Here is a 24,226-nt window from a genome sequence, read left to right on the forward strand (position 1 = left end):
GAAAACATGTATAAACTTGTTTATAGAAATTAAGTCTGTGAGATGAGGTTCTTTGCCAGTGCTTGGGATTATGGAGCAAAGCATTTGAGAAACGGCCACCTCTACAACTCAATAGTGAAACTGGGGGTGCAATGACCATCACAGAAATCCTTAACAGTCTCCACAATCTCATGTCTTTCTCTTTGCTCTGAAAATAAACCAAGAAGCTAACGCAGCGAGATAAGGACTCCCCAGGACACATATCTAAGGTCCCAGGCAAACACAGGTACGAGCTGCCAGAATGGAAAGGGTTCTTCCTCATCTCCAGCTGGAGGCTGGGTGGGTTTCAGTTTCTTCTCGAGAGGCTCTGCAGACGCACAGGGCATGGACGGAGACCAGGTCTGCGTTACCAGAACGCGACTCCGCCCCTCACCTTGCCTGCGACCAGCTCGGGCCGCGAAGGTGCGTGCGGTGCGGCGCTCGGTGATTGGCGGCTGGCCGGCGCTGCCCCGCTGCCATTGGCTGCCTGGGCCTCTTTGTTCCCGGATCCCCGCTGCAGGCTGGCTGCTGCCGACTGGGCGGCGGAAGTTTGACGGCGCCGGGCGAGTGGCTCCGGCAGCGGCGCTGGAGTCCCCGCAGGTCCTCCCCAGTACCCGCCGCGAAGCCGGAGGCCAGGCGATCCTGGGCGTGAGATCCTGGACGGGAGAGGAACTCCTTTGACACACAAACATGGACCTGGAGGCCAAAGTGAAGAAGGTAGGGGGGCGCGGGCGGCGGGCAGCAGCCGCTTCACCTGCGCGGGGAGCCGCCCCCTGGCTGCGGGCGGCTGGTGGGGCTCACGGGACGCCCGGCGCGAGCCGGCTCCGGGTCTTCGGTGCCGCTGGCCCAGGTACCCGCCTCTCCCGGTAGAGGGGGTGCCTGGCGGCCCCCCTAACTCCTGAAATCCGGGAGCGACGGAGAGTCGGGCGCGAGAGCGGGAGCGGGCGCGGGACATTTCTCCCTGTCTAACCATGTCCAACGGTTGGAGGTGTTTGAAACTTTCCGTAGTATGTTTCAGCTGCGCCTGTGCCTCCCCAAAAGAGAAGGATGAGGGCAGGGCGAGTTCGGGCGAGATCGTGACACTTCTTCCTGTCTCAGGAAGTTCAACTTTACTGAGCCTTTGTGGTTTAGGAGCACTGATGTGACTTTGACAGCTCAGACCTCCTCCCCTCCCACCCTGGCTGCCCACGGCTCCCAAAAGTGAGTGCTGATTTAACGCACTTCCTTCGCACTCGCGGCTGGTGATAGCGTGAGAAGTGATTTTTTTTTTTCTTTTTTTTTTTTGGTCATTATTGACTTCCCATGCACTGTCTCCCTCTTAGTGCTTTATCTCTCAAAGAAAACGTTCTTCCTCTTCGGCAGCTAACCCCAAAGGGGCTATTGTCACTAGTGGTTTAGCGTCAGGAGACGTTTCCCGCCTGGCTGTCCCCCCATCCCCTACGCCCCCCTGCCGCCCCCCCCCCCCGCCCCGGGGTTTCAGGACCCACAGCCCTACCTGAGCTGCTCCCTGGTTATGGGAGCCTCACGTCTCCTGAGAGAAGGGGTGGGCACCAGACTGTGACTCAGAAGGAATGCTGATGTCACATTCCAGTGTAACATTCTTTGTGAAAGGTCTCATTCCAGGCAATTGCTCCTATTTACTTTGCGGTAAATTTAAGCTAGCTGTCCCTTATCAAATAGGGAAGGAAGTTTTGTGGGGAGAGAGAAAGGAGAGAAAAATAGAACCTAATTTTCTTCTCTTGTCCATTATGATTGCCAGTATTGCTATTATTTCATCTTCTAAAAGACAGAGTTCTTGACTTGAGCATTAATTCTGTTTCATGCCCAGAATTGGATTTTTGAAAATGTAGGCGAATGCAAAATATTAGGTTAGAAAGCTGTTGAAATATAAAAACTTGCAGTAGAAAAACAGTTTATCACTTATGACTAGAACCAGTACTCTAAAAGGAATCTAATTACAGGAAAACATAATGTAAATTATAAGAGTAATGTGATTGCATTCTATTCTCTTCCTTTTTGGTTTCTTATTCTTGTGCTTTTAAATGACACATTTTTTGTTAATCTTGCTTGCCACTAGGAAAGCATTTTGCTGCTTAGTTAGCCTTCTGTTGCTGAACACTGCTTATTTTTTCAAGTGGGTAAGAGCTACTTAATTTAATGCCTGTCTAAAATTTGGGAGGTCTTGACTGTGCTTATAAATATTGATGCAAAAACTACTTTTTAAGAGTCAGCACCCTTTTGGGGAGGAAAGGATGAATAGGTGAAGCACAGGATTTTTTAGGGCAGCGAAACTATTCTGTATGCCACCTACAATGGTAGCTACATGTCAGTATATATTTGTAAAAATGCATAGAATGAACAACACCAAGAATGAGCCCTAAAATAAACTCTGGACTTTGGGGGATAATGAAGTGTCAGTGTAAGCTCATCAGTTGTAACAAAGGTACCTCTTTAGTGTGGGATATTGATACTGTGGGAAGATATGTGGGAGATAGGGGGGCAGGGAGTTATATAGGAACTCCATACCTTGTGCTCAATTTTGCTGTGAACATAAAACTGCTCTGAAAAAGGAAATGTACTTAAAAGGTGTGGGGCAGTCAACATTTAAAAGTGATTTTGAAATTATTTGAGATAAAGAAGAAGTAATTCTGAGGAAGAAAGTCCAAAGTTAAGAATTAATGTCCTTACAAGGGAAAAATTCAGACATTATTTATAAACAATTTCCTTAGTTTTAAAATGTGGATTATGATTTTAAAAAATCCCTTGATATATGGTATAATTTTTCTCCTTCATCTCCCCTTTAGTTTAAAAGGCTGTCTTTTCATCCAAGAATCTTACCCGTTTCTCTAATCCTCCTTCTCTCCTTCCTCTACCCCAGAGGAAAAGGATTGTATAAATTTAAAGCTCTTGCAATCCCATGACAGTAACAAATCTTTGTTTCACTACCTTGTCATCGCTGCTGCTCCTCAGGGCAGAGTCTCAACCAGTAAATTGGAAACTACTAAAGGACCCTGAAAATGTCCAGTTTTACTGCCAACCATAACCCTCTCTCTGTGCCTTTGTAGGACCCTTGACAGGCTTGACGTTCTATGGGTTTAACAAAAAGTTTCCCGGTACAAAAAGTTTGGAGATTCCAGGAATAGATTTCATAAGTTTAGCCATAATCTCAGCAACTTGCATTCCTTGTGGAAATTGTTTTCTAACACACTGGGAGAAGGAAACAAGATTTTATCTCTGATCTACTAGCAGAGCCTCTCACCTTATTTTGGTAGCTAGTTTTCAAGTCTCCCTTCTTTTTGGCTTGGGTATACAAGTAAAGTAATAGTTTGAACGTACCTTTAAAAAAGCCAGGTTGGAAGCTGGAGCAAAGACACAACCATTTAAATAAAACTGTTTTGACATCAATTTAAGATATGTGGCATTTTTTTCCTTCTAAAACTCTTACACTCTTGATTTCATGACAGATTTTCCCCAGGCAGATGAAAAATGTTACCTTTTTTTCCCATTAACATTTTGTGTAAAAAGAATTAAAGAGGGTTGTCCTTAACAACTTAGGCAGATGATACTATTATAGGATTCTTGGTTTATAAAAGGAGAACTTGGGTGTCCACATCATTTGCACAAATTTAGAGTAATTACCAGTTAAAACCCACCATCACAAAAACAAGGGATTTTTATAATTAGATTTTGCTATATTTTGTTTTGTTTGAGGCAAGCGAGCTGTTGCTAGGATGTGAAGCTAGTTTGGTTATACAGAGTTTTTGTTTTAATAATATTTTAGAGTGGAATTTGACTTTCATGTCTGTGCCCTGTCTTCTGAGTTACTTGTCTAGATCTCTTCCTTATGTTTTATGTCTCTTCATTGTAATTGACTTTGTGTAATAGAGCCTGGGTCTGCTTGGAAAAAAACAATGGCCTCTGAGAAGCAGAAACAGAGTCTCATTTTGGGGTGAATGGTAAATCATGGCCCACAGCCAGCTCTTTTCCTCTTTCCTTTCTGTGTTACTCTCCCATGAGAATCACTTTTTTTTTCCCTTTAAAAACATACCAGAGAGAAGGAGAAGTCCCATAATTTCCCTTAGGCTGCCTGGAATTGCTGCAGAGCTTTTCATTTTACTCCTTATTCATTTCTCGCCTCCTTTCTAACCTTTGTCTTTTGATCCTTCCTAACGCCTTACATATTTTTCCTAGGACTCTCTTCCTTGTTTCTTTAATTTTATTTTAAAAAGATGAGATGCACTTTTACAATCATAGGTCACGAAAAAATCCCCTTTCTCAGCATCCAAACTTGTTTTGAAAGCTGCTGTCATTAGCCAGAGAAACACAGTGAAACCACGTGGTTGCAGTTGGCAAGAGTACTGAACCACAAAGATGATTTCCATTAGGAATTAGAACGAGACTTTTCTCTTAGGTGGCCCTTGATTGAAGCAGAAAAGGCAAGTAAATGGTGACCTGGATGTTCAAATCTACAGTTGGATTCTCGGCTTGAAGCCATTCTTGCTGAGAGAATCATTGGCAAAGCTGGGGGTAATGGGAGGGCAGGGTACTGCCAGGGCTCTGCCTTAGAGGCAGTTACTCGGTCTCTCAGAACAAGTACAGAAGAAAGTGAAGTGGTCCTCAGCTGGGCTTTTATCTCTGCTAACCCATGGGGTGATTCATTACATTAATTGGATATGAAAAGTCACTTTCTCTAACTTGCCCTGAATATTGGTTTGAATAGAACTGTAGTAGGTTTTCTATTGATTTTGTTCCTTTATGCTCTCCTATGAAGTAGAATTGGGGATTTATCTCTGCTGGCTGTTACCGGGTACCATCACCTCACCCCTTGACTTCGCTTTCTCATCTACAATACTAAATATTACTCATCCTTCAAGACACTCCCCTCCTCCCCACCATGCCCTGTCCCCCAGGAAATCTTTCTTCTTGTTCCTAGCTAGGTGCAATATCTCTTCTGAATTCCCAAAACGTGTTATCTCTAACTCTTAGGACATTCATTCCTTTCTCCCTCTAGATTATAATTTTCTTCTTACCTAGATTGCAAGCTTCTTGAGCAGTGAATTCCTATCCTATTTATACTTGTATAGTTTTGTTTGCTGTCCAAAGCAATCTTATGAAGTAGACCTTAGCTTCATTTTAAGGACAAAAGAAGCAGGTTTAGATAGGTTCTGGCAGTTTCAGATTAACCTATGATCTTGAACCATAGTCTTCAGAACCATGTTTCTCCATCATCTAGCCCCTGAGTCCTCTTATATCATTGCCTTGTTTGCTAAATATGTTAAATGAATTACCCTAATATAAAAAGAGAAATAAAGTGCATTTCAAAATTTTTGTTTTAAGGAATTATTTGGAGGAAGTGGTTTCTATTCCAATAAAATTACCACCCTACTGGTTTTCTATATTTTATTTATACTTTATCCATGTTGTATATTTGCCCTTTAGTGTAAGTTGCCATAGACGTCCTTTGGACAGACACAAAGTCTAAATAAAGTAAATGTATTGTGAAAAGGGACTTCTCAGAGACTTTTACAGGCAAAGAAATTTATAAGGTCCAATAATATCCTGGACCATAGCCTCTAGGATTCTTCCAACTTTCCAACTTTTATTGGGAGCAATGGTAATGCTGCCTCTTAGCTACTTAATATGGTCCTAGAACAATAGTGACCCAGCATTTGGCTCTGTGCTTAGGGATATCAGTGACGTCTGGAATTGTATCGAGGCACTCATGGGTTGGGCTGTAGAAGAATCATCTATCTGCTGAAGCTGAGTTGATAGAAAGCCTCATACATCGCATGATAGGCTAAACCTTTCTTTCCCCCAGTAGCAGAGTGCTCAGAGTGCCACTGGACCAGCAGACCAGATAGCTAAGAATAGCTCAGTTTAAAAAAGAAATTAATCAGTGCTGGGAGGAGAACTGTTTGTTGTTGTTGTTGTCATTTTCATTATTGTTTTAAATTTCCCATTCTTGATACAAAAAGATCTATTAAGAAGCAATGGGATGCCATGGTGAGCACTATGAATTGTGTAAGACTGATGAATCACAGACCTGTACACCTGAAACAAATAATACATTATATGTTAATAAAAAAAATTAAATAAAAGAAGCAATGGGAAACACCAAAATGATCAACTGTTTCACGAGGTTCTCCATGAGCTCTGGGATTATACCAGCATAGTGAGCATGGAATTAACCTCATGGACCATCAGAGAGCAACAGGGGTTACTCTGAGAGGCCTACTTAGTAGGGAGAGAATGATAAATTGGCTCAAGAGGACTACTTCCGATGTTCTTTGTTCTGAGAACTATAACTAGGAATACAATAAAAGTACGCTAATTTGAATATAAGTTTTTTTTACAAACCATATACCACAGTGTGTTCAGGAAATAGAAAAGGTCAGTAAGCACCCAGTATATGTAAAGACCTGTTGTGTATGAAGAGATCTGTAGTATATCAGCTTTCTCACTTCCATTTATCAGTATGATGTTGATGACATCACTCTGAACTGAGTTAGTAGATATGGTCCACTCTAGCTTTTGTGATGTTGGCCACTTTGGTTCTTAGTTTCCATATCTATTAAAATCAATAGGGGAACCAAGTGATTTCTAAGATTTCTTCAAACCCTGTGACTCTTTGTGACTTTCATAAATAGTAGTAGTAGTCTACAAGTATAATAATGTTCCACAGTGCTTAAAAATCACACAAACCAAGAATATGTAAATATGTGTGATTTTAATAATAGTATGATGTATAATGTTATGCAGTTCTGTGAATTCCATGAGGAAACCAATAAGTTAAACAATTTTTTAATAAATCTTAGCTATTTTCAACTTGTTTTTACTTAATTTACCTTTATAAGATTTGTGAAATATTTGAAGACATTAAGTTTAATTATTTTAAATGTGTAGTATGAAGTTTCAAATACATAATAAATTGCTCCATTAGCATAGGTCAGATAATCCTAGGTGTGATATGTCACTTTCCTCAATATTTAATTACAGGGAAATGAAAAAATAATGGAGTTTTTATTGTCTTTAAAAGTTATCTCTCCCAAAATAAGATGATTTATTTAAAAATTATGGTACTTCATGTGCCAAGCACTGTTCTAGACTTTGTGAGTATAGTATAAGCAGAAAAGGTAAGGTACCTTGTGTCATAGAATTTACACTCTTAAAAGGAATGATAGAGCAAAATAGTAAATATCAAAATAACTGATCAAAAGCACAACTGGGATTATACCCATTAATATAATAAAATATATAATATAAAACTGCTTATGGGTCAGCAATACGCTAGAATTCTAACATAGAGAAGAGGCATTTTTAGTGGTAATTCATAGTATTGGTTCCTGGTTTTGCAAACTTTGTAATTAGAAATTCTTACTTATTTATCTTACTGGCAAATGTAAAAGGAATGAGAAAGCAGCTTTTATGTGTTAGAATGTGAAAAAGCTCATAAATGGATAAGGCTATAATTAGTTACATTACACTTATAAAGTTACACAAACTAAGTCTTCTTCCTGTTTACAAATGCCCTACAAGAGTCATTCCTGGATTGTTTCTTTCTTTCTTTCTTTTTTTTTTTTTAAAGATTTTATTTATTTATTTGTCAGAGAGAGAGAGAGCGCACAAGCAGGGGGAGCGGCAGGCAGAGGGAGAAGCAGGCTCCCTGCTGAGCAAGGAGCCCCATGTGGGCTCCATCCTAGGACCCTGGGACCACGACCTGAGCCGAAGGCAGATACTTCACCGACTGAGCCACCCAGGCATCCCTGGATTGTGTTTTCTGTTTGCAGTCATTACTAGTCTTTGTTTGGTAACTACTGCCATCAAACTATGATTTTTTAAAATCTGCTCATTAGATCATTGATATACAATACCTACAGGAAATTATTTTGCTCTTTACAAGGTGGTGAGATTCAGGGAACATTATATAAATTATGAATTATGAAATCAACTTTTTTGAGGGAGGAAAACAGACTAACCAAATTGAAAACAGGTTTCAGAACGTCATAGATTTTCAAGATTTTAAGGGAAAATAACTTGATAAGTTCACCCCTGCTCTTTGAGTAAATGTCCATGTATTAAAATTTGCCTTAAGCATTGTTATTAGAGGATTAAGTGTAGAGATTATGCTTTTCAGCTGTCCAGCTCCAGTCTTTGACTTTCCTATAAAAGAGCTCCAGTCATATTTAGAATTGTTTCACCTGTTTTTTTTCTAAGTATCCAATCTACTCAACTCCCTACTTAAATAATAGGGAATTAGAGAGAGAAGAGTATGCATGATTATAATTTTCTAATGCAAGTTCATGCTGTGCCCCTAAAATGACTTCTTAATTGCTTTTCTCTTCTTTCTCAATCAACCAGTATAATCACTACTCATTGCCTATGACAAAAATATTAGGAAAGAACAGAAGGTGATAGAAAAAAGAATCCCAAGAAACTCATGAGGTATATTTTGAGAACATGCTATGGAAGTACTTCGTTTCTGTCACACTGAGTAGTACATAGCTATAAAAATGAGTTGATTCCAGGTATTGCTGCTTTTATTTTGGTTATATTCTAAAAAGCAGAGGAGCATAGTTTAAGATTCCCAGTTTGTCTGGTCCTTGTGTAGTCTAAGAATGCAGGACTTCTCGGGTTTGACCAAGGCATGAAGGGGAAGCTGTATGCGAAGCCAGGCATTGAGGACTGCTGAGATCTCGTCTGCCACATGACAGAGAGTCTGCTGCTAACAAATATATTTAATCTCTGAAATGCTGGATCATCCTCAAATCACAAATGATTCAGCCTTTGTTTATAACTGACATTCTGGCCACCGTGCAAAACTGTAAAAGAGGTTTCAGGTGGTCTGTTGCATAGCTTCTTATCTAAGCAGCAAGCCTAGCAAAAAAGAGGCCAAAAGCCCAGCACAAATGCTTTGGTGCTGAGTCCATTCATAAGTCTGTAGCCGCAGTGAACTTGCCCTTGCTTTGTTTGAATATAAAGTGATAGCATGTTTCATTGCAAAATGATCTTGCATATGTCAGGTGGATTTTTGTTTCTATAAGTATAACCTCTGAAAGTCTTGATAGAGTGAGTCACAAAGTAAAGGTAAAGAATATTTTTTCCTTGATGAGGTACGAGCCTACAATAAAAGTAATTGGGGGTTAAACAAAGTTACCCTCTGTTTTTCATAGAGAATATTAAAAGGGCAATTTAAATGTAAGGTTACAAAAACTCCATTTCTATCAATATCACCTGTTGAGTTTGTATCCCCAAAACACTCTGATGTCAGCTTTGGTCGATAAAAGAAGGCAGGCAGGCAAACTGAACAGATGTGTAGGGCAGATATGTAAGTTAACTGCAGTGTTGGGTAGAATGAAGTAAGTGCTGTAACACTGGGTTGCTCAAAATAGCTGTGATGAGGAACCATGTTTTTTTAAACTCTGAATCTGTCATGGGCCAATATTTAAAAAAAAACAATAAAAATGAATTATTAAAAGAAAAAAGACAAAGACAAGGCCAATTAAAAAAATTATTAACTGCATCAGCCATAAAATTACTGCTGATAAGTCCTCATAGCTTTTTCTCAGTTTCTTTATATGTCTCACCACAGACTAATAACCAGTAGTAGTTCACAAATTGCGACATTTTTGAGTAGCACTGCAATCACAGGAATGCAGACAACTATTGTGAAGTCTCCGAAGCAGAAGTAATTAACTTGGGTGGATTTGGGAGTGTTTTATGGAGGAAACAGCATTCAAACTAACTCCTATACAATGAATAAGGTTTCATTAGGCAAAGAGGGCACTGCAGGAAGAATAGCATGAACGAAGGGAAAAGCCAGTGAAAAGGGAAAAGTCAGTAAACATTTGTTATCCACACCATTAACATTTTCAGTTTGACTCTTCTAAAATAAAGCCAAGGTGCATGATCTGCAGTGATTTCTGACTTTCCTATTACAGGTTTAAATTGAGGAAGTGTGTTACTGAGCCTGCTAGCTGTTAAGGATCTGTTTCTCTATCCTAACCCTGATTGTTACTTATTACACGATATCATCTCTTGAAGTAGAGGAGGAAATTTCACACTGGGGTCTAGTTTGTGTAGGCTGGGTTTGGCTCCAGGTTGTGGACTGGGACTACGTTGACTCCATGTATCTTTCATCCTCTTTAGATCACGGGATCCCTTAAGCAAAGGCTAGAGCAGTAGAGGGCATGCCCACCTGTAGGATCACATTTTACGCCTCTGCTTGTGCCACAGCAGCCATGTGTCCAAACTCAAGTCAAAGAGAGGGAAGCCCGTTCTGGTGACTGCAAGCTTATGGCGAGGCTGTGAATGTTTAATCCTGCTACCGGACAGTGAACAATTGGGATCATCACTTCAGTCTAGCACACATGCCGAAGTGGGATTGTTGAATTTTGTGGGCTGAAGTATACTTTTCTGAAGATCTCTCAGGTATCAGAGTCTATTCTGAGAAGATATTCTACACAGTATCACAGACTACTGATATTTCAAAGGCTCTTTTGAAAAATTATAAAGGAAAATTAACCTTGCAGTATCCCTTACTTGATTTTTAGAGGATCCTTTTCTCATTCTACTCATTCTTCTGTTAGCTTTTAGACTCAGCCCTCTTCCAATTCACTCCACCTAAGTCATGTGATCTCCATGCGAAGAAATGGAGGACTCATTTTTTTGGAAAATGGCAAGTTGCCAAAGGTTTCTAAGATGAGTTACAGATTTTGACCTAAAAATAGGTTTCACAAATATTCAAATGTCGCTGCGTGTTAGACTGTGCCAGTGGTAGAATAGAAAATTAACCCAAGAGAAATTAAAGGTAAAGAGAGGCAAGACAGATTTTGATGGCTTAATATCCATATTGCTTTTAAGATGTCACAGGCAAAAACAATAGAGATGTTATTTGTTCGTACCTTCTCATGGACCAGATGGAAGTCAAGCCAGAGCATAGGATCATCCTGTGGCCCACTGTTGCCCACTCTGGTGGAGCACAGTTAGGGACTTTAGAGGCCGCAGAACAGACTTTGATGGCTCCAGACAGAGGTTTGAATCCCAGTTTGATACTCCCCTAGACATTTGGACAAGTTTCTTAGCTTTCTTAGCTTCAGGGAGCTTATCTATAAAACATGGATAATACTTCCTTATTGGGTTATTGTGTCATTAAATAAAGCAATGCATGTAAACACTTAGCATAGTTAGCAAGTGCTTAATCAGTGTTAATTATTAATGCTGCGAATGTTCCCTGATCGGTTTTGTTTAGTTAACTAGACTTTGGCATCAATAAGTAAATGTTTGGAGAAGCTGAATTGCAGCAGTTATCAGCTTTAGAATCCTGGGTTCATTTCTTCACCCTGGCGCTTACAAGCTGGGTGAACTTGGCAAAGTTACCTAACACTCCAAACCTTGGGATCTTGATCAGAAAATGGGTTACAACTATCTGTCTCACAGGGCTGTAAGGATAATTGAGATAAACATTTTAAAGCACAAAGTATGGTGCCTGCACGTAGACAATAAATAGATGTATCATGATCGTTATCAAGAAATCCAACCTAGAAGGAAGAAAATTCTGCATAGAACTTCAAACCCTTTAACAGGCACCTGAATATATCATCAAGAATTTTGTGACAACATGCTTTCAGGATATTATTGCTACTGGTGCTTTGTTGCACACAAGAAATACTTAAAGTTCAATAATTGGGATGTATTAAATTACTGCATTTAATTGGTTTCTTTTTTTAATTTTCCAATTGTTTTGATCTTAATTTTTTATGATAAAAGTAAACATTTTTAAGTAATCATTTCCAGTACTTGTTTGAGTAGGTACCATGTGCTAGTCACTATGGGAAGGATTCAAAGCTATATTAACTAGGTTCTCTAGAGGGGGCACTTGATTTAACATTACTAGGTATTCTGGCCCAATAGAATGGGTATGTTTTCCTAAACAGAATCTTCCTCAAAGATTTTGTGGTAAATTGCAAAAATGGCCACAATTCTTTGCAACACCTCCCTTTAAGAAATGGAATCTTTTTCCCTACCCTTTGACTCTGGGCTGCCAATAGAGTGTGGTAGAAGTGATGTGTGTGTGGACCTCAAGAGGCCTTGTTCACTTCTAACTACTTTCTCAGAACCTTGCTGCTACCATGGAACTAGCCTAGCCCCACTGGCCGGTGGATGAGAGACCACATGGAACAGATGAAATATCTCAGCTGAGGCTCCCCTAGACCAGCTGTCCCGAGTTGACTTGAAAAGTGACTGCAGATGTAGTGAGCCTAGTTCAGACTAGAAAAACCATCCAGCTGAACCCAGCCCAAGGTGCCAAACTGAAAAGCCATGAACAGAGTATCATGATCATAAACTACTTTTAAGCCAGTCTATTTAAGAGTAGTTTGTTAGGCAGTCAATCATAAATTACACCCCCTCTGTTGCTAGAATGTAAGTCTTCTCAGCCTCCCACACTGAAAGCTGGGGGGAGGAGAGGGCCTTACAGAAGGTTTTTTCTCACTTGAATTACCTTCATAGCCCTCTGTCCATGTGAAAAAATAAAGAATCAGGACACTGTAGCTTCCCTGACATCACTGGTCACTTGAGAATGGGTCCTGTTTCTAATCTAGTCAAATCTAATTTTGATTTATTTACTTGTTCTATCAAGATTAAGGAAACTTAAGTTTATCTGTACCTGACATTTGATCCTAGTTGTAAAACGGTGGTGATATATGCATGTGTTTTTCCCCCGAACTCTAGACAAATTTAAAATGATGTCTGTGTACCTTTTGTAGTGCAGAAATCTTTGGACTGTAGTCTAAATATAGAACAAAAAACATAAATACAAACCACTTCTGTAATAGATCAGACATCAAAAACTGGATCAAAAATTAGTTAAGGCTCTTATGTTTACACAGCACACCATGTAAACATAATTCTTTTTTTTTTTCCAGATTAAGGGATGGTGTGAAAAGACTAGACAGTAAGTAAATAAGCATAAAGCCTCTGGAATTAGGGTTTCTTGCATCTCTTCCTGCCTTTCCCAGTTTCCAAGACCCCTGTGCTATTAGACTTTGTTTTTGTTCTAAATGCCCCTGAACGCCAATCCTGGGCAAAAGTAGAAAATGAGAAGACTGTCTTTTTGTACTTGTTATCCTCCCCATCCCTCTCCTTTTCTATGCCTTCTCTTCATTGGGCTTGACTCTCTAGGTTCCCTTGGATCCTCTTGCTCCCCTGGGCAGCCTCTTCAATGGTTCTCTCAGCCAGTGCCACAAGCCTTTCCCTTCATTCTCTGCTCTGTGAAAACACACCTGTACTGCTCTCTTCCTGCATGTGTTCTGATTAGATAAGCAGTTAATGGCAATAAGTAACACAAGTATATAGTCACCCTCCCCACGCCCTCACTCATCTGTTATAACTTACAAGTTACTCCTAAGGAAATAATATTATAGCCCTTAGCCCTGGCAAAAATGATGGCAACACTCAAGTTTTAGGATATTCAGAGTCTTAATAAGAGCCTCTCAAGATACAGCCATGTGTGGGAAATACTCTTTAGAGTCAGCTGTTGAGGTAGTGACACAGGACCAAATTAGGATTGCTTGTTATGATCTAAATTATTTTAAGGGACTACTGCAGATGCCTTTTGGAATCACGTTTTTAAAATCCCTTTTATAGCTAATAATTGGGAGGCTTTGAGGGCTGTGTATAAAAGCACATGCCACTGCAGAGTCCTTCCATGGAGCCAGAGCTCAGCCAGTCCTAATTAAGAAATCATTTCAGCAGCAATCATAACTTGTTAATTGTGACATTTTTATAGCCTGGATTGTCTTTCTCAAAGTAGCAGATTGAGGATAATGCCTTTTTTTTGAGAGTCTGCAGAGGAGGTATTCTATTGGTGAACATTTCAAGCAACTTCCTTTAAGCAACAGTATAAAAATAATTTGATAGTAGTCAGTTTGAAAAATGTTTATAAGGAACTAGGATAAACTGAACACACAATACATTTTTAATCATTTGTTTACCTAAAATAAGTGATTTTTTAAAAAATCTAAGTTATTTTTTCCCTAATAATACTTTGAGGAGGATACATTAGGCTTTGAATAGGTAAGCAGTACAGGAAAAGTAGTTAGGAACTGCTGACTATAAATACTGTCTAATTGGAATCAAGTAATTTGCATTCTGACATCACAAAGAAGTGCTATAATTTTTTTATTTTACTTAATTCCATCATCAGATAGATTTATGTAATAAAGTTTATACAAATCTTTTTTCCATTTTTAATGTGTTTATTAAGGAGGACTATGGCATATTATAAAAATAGTGAAATTTTTCTCTTAGATTTCTGAAAATTTCTTGCTAATCAAACTTGACATTTTGCATTCTAATTTATGATTGTGTTCTAAAACACAAGCAGTGGGCGCCTGGGTGGCTCAGTTGGTTAAGCAACTGCCTTCGGCTCAGGTCATGATCCTGGAGTCCCTGGATCGAGTCCCGCATCGGGCTCCCTGCTCGGCAGGGAGTCTGCTTCTCCCTCTGACCCTCCCCCCTCTCATGTGCTCTCTCTCATTCTCTCTCTCTCAAATAAATAAATAAAATCTTTAAAAAAATAAAAAAAAAAAAATAAAACACAAGCAGTATGTATGTGTATATATATATTACCAAAAGTATGTATATATGCTGAGATCAATGGAAAGTAAGACTTAGAGACTAAAAATCATATTCTACCCTATCTTCTGGAAGGCTGTTCCCTGCACCTGACTGAGTGAACAGCTAACAAATTGAGAGGAATAAGAATATTTATAAGGAAGGAGCAAAGTTCTGTTCCCTATGCCCATTTGGGTGAAGAGACACTTAAACATTTGAAATGGAAAAAAAATAAAGACGAGTGGTAGATAAGCACACCCTATATCCCTGCCCTTTGTAATATGTCTCTCATCACAAATCACTTAGTCTTTGGATTTAAAATTAAAACAGAAAAGAGGTTGTGGAAGACAGCTTATTTTTTTTTTTAAGATTTGTTTATTTGAGAGAGAGCAGGGGGAGGGGCAGAAGGAACAGGGGGAGTGGCAGGGGGAGAGAGAGAACCTCAAGCAGACTCCACACTGAGCACAGAGCTCAATGTGGGGTTCAATCTCACGACCCTGAGATCATGACCTGAGCCAAAACCAAGAGTCAGATGCTTAACTGACTCAACTGAGCCACCCAGGCGCCCCGAGGCATCTTCTAAGATGCCCACCATTGATTCACAACTCCTAGAATTCATACCCTTGTGTATTTCCCTCCCCTTGAGTGTCAGTTGGACCTGGTCAACTGCTGCCAAAGAGTTTAACATGGCAGAAATGATGGTATGTCCCTTCTAAGATTAAAGGCCACAGCTTCTGTCTTGGGTGCTCTCATTCTCTCTGGGATCACTTGCCCTGAGAAAAACCAGCTGCCATATCGTGAGGCGCCCTTATGGGAGTGCTTAAAAGTGGGTCTTGGCCCCAGTTGGGCCTTGTGATATGACTGCATCCCTAGCTGACTCCTGATTGCAATGTGGCAAGAGGCCCTGAGCCATTTCACCTCGTTAGGCCACTCCCAGCTGGCCTGACCCACAGAAACTGAGATCATAAATGTTTATTTCAGCCCCTAAGTTTTGGGGGTAATTTGTAACCAATACAGACATTTTCCATTATAAATCTAGAAATTTAGTGATTTGAAAAAAATGAAAAGTATTATTTCAATTTTTGCCTCATTATATTACCCCTGGCCACTATATGGTATCTTCTATATAATGTATGGATATATAACATAGCACATAATTTTCAGTACTAACGTTAAGTCTACATATTTTGAATAAGGATCTTCCAACTTTGAGATTTAATTTGTTCATCTGTATTTCATTGTTTTATTTATTTTATTTTTTCCAGGAGGTGATATAAATATATTTTGGATTCATTGTTTCTCTTAAAACATTTTTTCTCTTGATATAACATTGAAAGAGACCTATTTTGCCTCAGGACCCTGGAGATTTTGCTTGACTCACACCCCATTTTTCTGTGGGCCCTCTTGCATGTGTGAATAATCACCTCGGGGCCTTCGGTGTTAGTGCAGCTGGTGTGCAGACATTCAGGTTCCTTATAATCAGTCTCATATTTGTCCAGGAAGGAGGAGCTCTTGGCTAGTGAGGAATTGGCAGTCGTTCAGATCAGAACCTATTGTTCCAGAGAAGTTACAGATGAGGAATATTACTTATTTAAATTATTATTTATCTTCAAGCTCTCATTTTGGACAAGAAAAATGCTGACTTTGGAGTAAAGAGCTCAGGATTTGGAGTTATAATTGCTAAGATTCAAATCTCAGTTCTGCCACTTGCTAGCTGGGCAGTCTTGGACAAATTACTCAATCTGTCCCAGTCATAGTTCCCTTATTTGTGAAATAGGGAAGATCACACTTTGCCGTAGGTTGTCTGGAGAATTGAATGGGATGGTGTACCTATTGTGCCTGGCAGTGATAACATCTTAACAAATGGTGGTTGAGGTACTTTTACCTCCATCTCCACCATCGCAATCACCAGTGCTCATTAAGAAAAAGCATAATTAGAAATGTTTCAAGGTATCCTACCAGAACTAAAATTCATTCTTGTTTCCTAGAAAAAAGCAGCAGGATCTACTTCTGATCTTTGTCAAAAATTTACCAAATTTATTGAAGTCATATAGATGTCTTAGGAAATCTGCTGTCACCTGATTACTTCTCAGACTGAAGTAGACAGATTGCCTTGGTGACATTCCGTGTGTCGCTTACCTGATACTGGTACTGCCTTAAGAAATGTAGGGACAGATTGAGTGGGAGTTCTCTACTTAATTTGTTAAAGTTCCAGGAAGAGTGACCCAGTACCTCCAGAATAGAATTTATTATAAACTATTGAGGTTGAACGATCACTTGTTTCCTTTTCTTTCCTAACACAGTAATCTATGTGATGGTTTACTACTGTGTGTGAACAAAAAGAATGTTGGTCCTTTTGGCTCACAGTGAATTTTATGATACGGATTCATGTAGGGCTCTGGCTTTGTACTTATGGCACTAAAAAACTGAAGGAATATGGAAATGAATCCTAGAATCTACAATGAAGAGTTTTATTCCCATTTGCTTCTGTATAAGTGGTATCTTATAACCAAAGACCCTTAATTGATTATTCTCTTCTTGAGCTATAATCCTTGGTCTCAAGTTAAATATTCTATTTCTTTCTATTTTTAAAAAACTAAGTAGTTAACCCAGGATCTTTCCATGTTCATGGCCTACATTTAGGCACTAATGGTTAAGAATGGGCATTCTGCAATGCAGACGACCTGGTGCAAGTTAAAAATTCTGTGCTCCAGTTGCTTCATCGGGATGAAAATGCAGATGATAATTAATAGTATCTCATAGACTTACATAGGGGTGTTGTGAGGATAAAATGAGATGATCCATCTTAGAACCATGCCGGCAATAACCAGCCCTACCAGACCTTTTTTTTTTTTTTTTTCCTTTTTGAAATGCAATGGGAGTTCCTGGGGTAAAAGTACTATGTGAACTCATGGGATAAAAGTAGTATGTTAAAGTTCATTAGATAATTAAGACAAGCATTAAATAAATAAAACTTTCTGGCATTTCTGTCAAGCTGTGGCAACCATCAGGATTCAAATATGAACAAGAAACTTGTAGTCTAATGGGGTAAACTGAGGTTCAACCGTCATAGCATAATAAAAAAGGACTAAATAATAGACTGATGGGGATTTAGCACTTGATTGAGAATAGTCCAAGAAGGGCATTGCATAGTAACTGATGTTTGAGTTGGGTCTGTACAAAGTAGGATTTTGCCAGATGGAGGAGAAGGGGAATGAGATCCAACAAAGGGGAGAAGCTCCCCTGGGAAGCAGAGCTTTGTGAGGAAGGGAGTGGAAGGAACAAGAGTGGTGTGGATTGAAAATGACCTCCTCTGTATGTTAAGACTTGTGGAATTCATTGAACTCAGTAAAAGCATCTAACAAGGGGAATGTTGTGATCATCTTTAGGTTTTATTAAAGTAATTTTGAGAGTGGCAATAGGATGCCATCAAAGGGAGCGATCATCAAGGAGAGTGATCCTAGGTTGACATGACAGAAGTGTGAACATTGAGCAGTGGAGTGGAGGTGAGGGGAATAAACCATGGAGTTTTTAGAGGAGAGACCAGCCAGACTTGGAGCATAGTAAGCATGGCTAGGCAGGGACAAGGAGGACTCTGGGCCCCAGTTTGTGCGACCAGGTGGGTGGTGACGACTTTTTCTTCATTCTTCCTCCTATGTATTTCAAACTTAAATGAGAGATGGAAAGTTTTTGTTCTTATAAGCAAAAAAAAAGATATAGCAGTTTTTCTAGAAATGATTAATAGTAGCTCTTAATCATAATAAATTATTTCTTTGTATTCTCATCTAAGAAATTTGCCAAGCTACATAAAAGTTGAAGGATGCCTCTGTTTTTATATTTAAGTCTGGTTTTCTGTGTAACCTAACCTTTTTCTGGGGGGTGGGAGTGGGTACTGCAAATCTTGGTAGAGATTGGGAAGCAGGCAATGAACAAAAAATCTAAAACAATTTAAATTTTTGTGTCACCGATGAATCAAATATGTTGATTCAGGTAGGGGGAACTTCCCAGATCACATCAAGTTTCTAAAAGAGCCATGTGTTGAGAGGAACTGTTTTTTTTTTTTTTTTTTTTTGAAATGTCATTCCTTTGTTCAGAATATTTATTTGTATAAACGAGGTCTAAAATGCTTCTTTAAGAGTGTAATATGAATATATGTATGTCTGCATGTGTGATAAGTAGGTAAATAACATGCACATGTACAGAGAGAATGAGAAGATATGTATATTTCCTATAATCTACCTTGGTCTGCTTCATTCCAAAATAATTAAAGAAGTCTTAGTAACACTTGTTTGTTTAGTAACCACATATGATTCTTTGCTCCAGAGGGAAATTTGGTTATGAAAACAGCATGAATCAGATGATCTCACCCTGAATACTGCATAATATCTTCCAGACTCAAATTATCTCCAAATCAACTCAGACCATGTTGAAATACCAGATGTTTCCTACCCTTCTTTCCTTTTTCTTTAAAGTATCTGACATGCAGTACCTTTTCCTGGATCAGCAGGGTCACTTGAAATGTTGCCAACCTATCTGGTTACCTGAAATTATGAATATGGAGAAATTGATTCCATTCCCATTTCTTACCCTAGAATAAGCAGGGGACAAGGGGTGTTTTGGGGCATAGATCGTGGTAATGTAAGTTCAGTATCTGGAACCTATAGTTAAGGATACTTTAAAAATTTTATTTGTCTAGGACTAGTATTTCAGGAAATATACTATAGAGTCATTTTTATTTTTTCAAAGGACTTTGATAGGTATTCCTAAAGCCTGGCTGTAGTTTTTCCAAATATAGTCAATCCAAAGGATCTGTTTTTTGGACACTGAAGAAGAAAAATTAATCTGTCATATCCTTGTATTGATGCTGGCCAGAATGTGTTACTAAAATTATATGAAGTAAGTAGAGAGCTTTGGGACCTGTGCACTTATGAAAAATATATGTTTTTAAGGCACCAAGTGTTGACTCTGCAGGGAATACCATATCACATTTGCTGCTAAAATAATTACGTGCATCAGAACTGTGTCTTATCCCTCAGAACTTAAATTTTTTGTTTCCTTTATAAACTACTCTTCCAAACTGAACTCCAAATGATTCTAACGTATATGAGCCAATAATCTATTAGCTCAAATGACTATTGTCTATTTAGTGTTTAAATGTTGAGCAGAAGACCATGCCGAATAACAAACTCAGATCAAGTTAATCAAAACCTGATTTGCAGTCATAATTTTAGAATTAAAAGGTTTGTTAGAACTGATCTAACTCAATTCCTTCCTTATCTACACGAAGAAGCTCAGAGAATAAAAATGAGTTCTGAAATCACTGGACTTGGCAGTGACACCTTGGGACCAGGTCACAGTTTTCCTGACTCCCTTCAGTGCTTTTTCTGCATTTTCAGTTCTCTGTTTAGCCATGTAGATCTTGATCATTTCCTTAATACCTGGTATAGCTAATTCTCACAACATATTATTACATATGAGCACATATATCTTGGTGTTTGTATTAGTCCAGGGATCTGGACTTCACTTAGCTTCACTTGCCTTAGCTGAGGAGCCAATACTTTCTGGGTTCCCCCTCCCCTTCACCACTCCTTCCCACGTTCCCCTGCACACACCCTGGGTATCATTAAATAACCCCTTCCCCGTTCTTACCCCTGCCTAAGAATTCTCAAGCCCAGACACCTGGGCAGAATCTAACCTATACGATCTGGCTATCTAAGAGTCCCAGCCAGAGCTCTTGAGGACACAAGATGCTAACCAGAGGTGCAGCCTGTGCTGAGGATGAAGGGGACAGAAGAGGTATAGGGAGAAGAATCTGGGGTCCTGTGCTTCCGGGAATCCTGACCACAAAAGTGAAGGAGGGAGAGACATTGGCTGAGGGCAATGGAGTTCCAGACCCTTGAACTAAGACTAGGAAGAGTTGGGGAATCCCACTCCTGTGACCTCTGCCCGAAAAGGCCTGGGAATAGGCCCCAAGAAACTGTGCCTGGGGCAGCTCTGGCTCTGAAACTCATTTTATTATTGAGTTGAATGAGCACACTTTCCTTCATCTGAAATATGTTTGACTTGTGAAGATGCCTAAATGCCTAAGTTGTGGTGGAAACAGAAACAGAAGAAGTTTGCCTTACACCAGTAGAGATATGTCCACTCTGGTGCAATTTTATTATATAAATTGGATTAACAGGATTAGAGAACACATTGCACTCTAGATGTGGACCTGGGCAAGCACTAGCATGAGAAGTACGTATCTTTGTTATTAGTGGCATTGTGCCTTTCTATCCTAACAGAGGTTGATAACGAGGGTAAGAATATGGAAGAAGTTCTCACCCAAGAAGAGGCATAGGTTAGAGATCTTCATTGCTGAGTTTCAAGGAAGTTCAAGTTTTATAGCTATACACTTATTAAAATATTTTCTTTTAATGAATATAAAATAATTTCTTTTAATGAAATTCCTCTAGGAAAACAAGTTTATTCCCAGTCTGAAACTCTCTAATCACTTTAGCTACAAACAATGGTTTTGAAAGCTAGGTGTCTTTTCGTTTGTATGTTTATTTTTAATTAGAACTGCTTTCATTGAATTATGGCAGGAGAGTGTATCATATTGCCATGATCTCATTCCACTCTCTTTCATTTACTCGTTCCCTCTCTCTGATATTTTGAGAGTCCCCTCACTCCTTGTGTCTGAGCATTTGGGGAAAATGAAAGTGCGCGTGTTTGGAAAGGTGGAAGGGACACTTTCTTCAGGTAGTCATAAACTGTACTGAAGGAACCTAGATGGAGATTTCGTTGGCCTTCTAGGCACGCCAGTGGGGCAGGCAGGGAGGATGGAAGAACACTGGAGCAGTGCTTTCCGAGCTTTCTGGGGCAGGCTGCAGAGCTGTTTGCCTCAAATGACTGCTTTTTTTCGGTGTCAGGTTCCTGGTCTCCCCAGAGGGGGCTCTGTGGCGTGGCTACCAGAGCTTGAGGGGTGCTCTTGCTCCCCCATTCCCCATCCACCCCCTCCATTGCCTGCATGGCTTTTCTCGAGTGCTTCTTCCTTCCCAGTCTCATCCTCAGAAGATTATTTCTTCCTTGAGAAAAGGAAGAGAAAAGGAGAAAGACAAAAAAGCTCCCTCAGCCTCTTGCAAGCCTGATCCGATCACCTTTCAAATGCCCTAAGGTGTCCCATCTCTAACAATGTCCTCTTCTGCCACAAACCTTGACATCAGGTGTCCCCTCTGCCTTAAATGTACTTTTTTCCTCTCTCTGCTGAGTCAGGTGCTGCTCATCCTTTCAGCTCAGTTCAAGCATCATTTGTTCAAAAGAGCCTCCCCAGCCTTCCTGACAGATTTGTATCTTCCCATTCTACACCTGTCAGTCATTACATTTAGAGGCTTGTAGTCCTTTCCCTTGAAGCAGAAATGGGCCCAGGAATCTTGGGAAGACTGAAGGGATTGCACCCGATGCTCTGTGGAGGTCAGCCCCACAGCACAGTGGTAGGTTAGCAAGCTCTTGACTGGCTGTGCGATCAGGAGCAGAACGGCCCTCCTTTTGATTTTAGTTTCCTGGCCTCTTACACCAGGGGGATGCTTAGGCCTGTCCAGCAAGAAGAATATGTGGGCCACTTTAGAAGACGCGTTCAGGAAATATCACCAGTTTTAATAATTCTAGTAGGTAAACTGATCACTATTTTAAGAAGATAAAAAGCAGGTAGGAAGGAAAAAAATTGCCCCTTTCCGATGCTGACTTTATAAATTGGCAATGAGGGGTTCCTGGGTGGCTCAGTCGTAAGCGTCCGCCTTTGGCTCAGGTCATGATCCCAGAGTCCTGGGATCGAGCCCCGCATCGGGCTCCCTGCTCCGCGGGAAGCCTGCTTCTCCCTCTCCCACTCCTCCTGCTTGTATTTCCTCTCTCGTCTCTCTCTCTGTCAAATAAATAAATCTTTTAAAAAATAATAATAAATTGGCAATGAACTGCACTGGGCCTTAGTGTAAAACCTCTGCTGACTAATTGGGGTTCTAGTTATATTAGCTAAGCTTCCAGGTTCCATTCAGAATTAGAGAATGAGATGCTATTTTTCCAGTATGCTTGCAGTATTTTATTAAGGCCAGTGTTGCTCAGTCCAGGTGATTCAGATTTGAAGGCAGGTAAGAATTTGTGGACATTTAATTTAATGTGTGTGTGCATATCTCTGTCATGAGATAAAATGTATTTCTTACTGTGAATTATATACAAGAGAGTTTAGAAGCAGCTGATTTAAGCTAAACTATGTGATTAAGCCTTAATGTCATCTTAATTTTCATTTGGGATCAGAGTTTGGTAGGAATGCATGAAACCACCTATGAAGGAAATCCATATACCAGGTAAATTCAGGATTGTTAACTCTCCTGTAATGGAAAGCTAGAAAGAGCTTAAAAAAGAATATCCTTTTTTAGATTTGCCATTCATTTTAGTCTGGATATCGTAATGGAGAAAACTCTTTAATTACATTCCTTACAAAAGACCAGAAAGCTCAGGGGCGCCTGGGTGGTTTAGTCAGTTAAGTGTCTGCCTTCAGCTCAGGTCATGATCCTGGGGTCCTGGGATCGAGCCCCACATCAGGCGCCCTGCCCAGCGGGGAGCCTGCTTCTCCCTCTGCCTCCCTCACCACCCCCCTCATGTTCTCTCTCTCTCAAATAAATAAATAAAATCTTAAAAAAAAAAAAAAAACCTCAAATAACCAGTTTCTCTCTCTTTTGCTTAACCCACTTTATTTCTGTACTGTGAGCTGTGATCATCAGTGACAAGGAAACAATTTGACTCCTTAAAAAAAAGCAAAAAAGCAAGAAAGCAAGCAAGCAAAAAAAGTGTCACCTAGTATTAAAGTATACAACTTCAAAATCTTTTTAAAATTGGTAATGGGGACATGGCAAAAGTGATGAAGTTTAGTTAATACTGGACAGATTTTTATCACCTTTAGAGAGTATGCTTGAGATGGTCTGACTTAAAAATAATGTGGGTTCCCCTCAGCAGCTGGGTAGACCTTAGTTATGGTAAGAGGATGTGGTCATTTTCTTCAGAAAAAAAAGGAAGGGCTTCATCTACACTTGAGGGCATGGTCAGACTGATCTTTCAAGGAAGAAGTAACAGTGTGGTTTAGATTGCATAGCAAAAACACAACTTGGTAAAGTTACAAAAGGGTGCCCTGGTAGAAAATCTATTATTTGTCCAGCTTGAACTCTTACTCCAGGCACTAGGTGGTAACAAATTTGTTAGCAATCACTGATGTGATATTTAAAATACAGAGTAGCCTGGTCACTGGTGATTTGCCCATGTGCTGATATAAGGTGGGCTGATCTTTTTTATTCTAATATCAATAGTTGGATAAAAGAGCTTACATTGCCTTCTTGTGTCCTTCCCTCATCTGCACCACCCCCTTTTCTGTTTACTAAGTCATGTCTCAGCAAGTTCCCGAGGATTATTGTTTAATATGATTAAAAACAATAGTTTGCTATAATAAGGGCAATAGTACATCCCCTCTCTGCCCACCCTAGGCATAAAAGCACAGGCTTCAGCGTCAGGAAGACCTGAACCCAGATCACTTCTCTACCATTTATTTATACTTTGAGCTTAAACAAGT

At 39.8% G+C, this 24,226-nt stretch overlaps 1 protein-coding gene across 4 annotated transcripts in view; it reads left to right on the plus strand.

Moving 5' to 3' along the window:
• Positions 1–343: 343 nt before the first annotated feature.
• The window catches only part of TES (testin LIM domain protein), a 46,961-nt gene continuing 23,078 nt past the window's right edge, over positions 344–24,226 (plus strand). Inside the window, exons 1-2 of one of the 4 annotated variants that reach the window (XM_036103942.2) lie at positions 344–735; positions 10,165–10,446. Coding sequence is in view for 1 of the 4 variants with exons in the window: in XM_036103940.2 (XP_035959833.1) it covers positions 709–735 (27 nt within the window). In the remaining 3 variants the exon portion in view is untranslated. Of the gene's footprint in view, positions 736–1,139; positions 1,219–10,164; positions 10,447–12,941; positions 12,971–24,226 lie in introns of those variants that run through there. The other 3 variants (XM_036103943.2, XM_036103940.2, XM_078059485.1) reach the window with 3 other exon arrangements.

Source organism: Halichoerus grypus, chromosome 12 (genome assembly GCF_964656455.1).
Source record: "Halichoerus grypus chromosome 12, mHalGry1.hap1.1, whole genome shotgun sequence".
Taxonomy (NCBI): Eukaryota; Metazoa; Chordata; class Mammalia; order Carnivora; family Phocidae; genus Halichoerus; species Halichoerus grypus.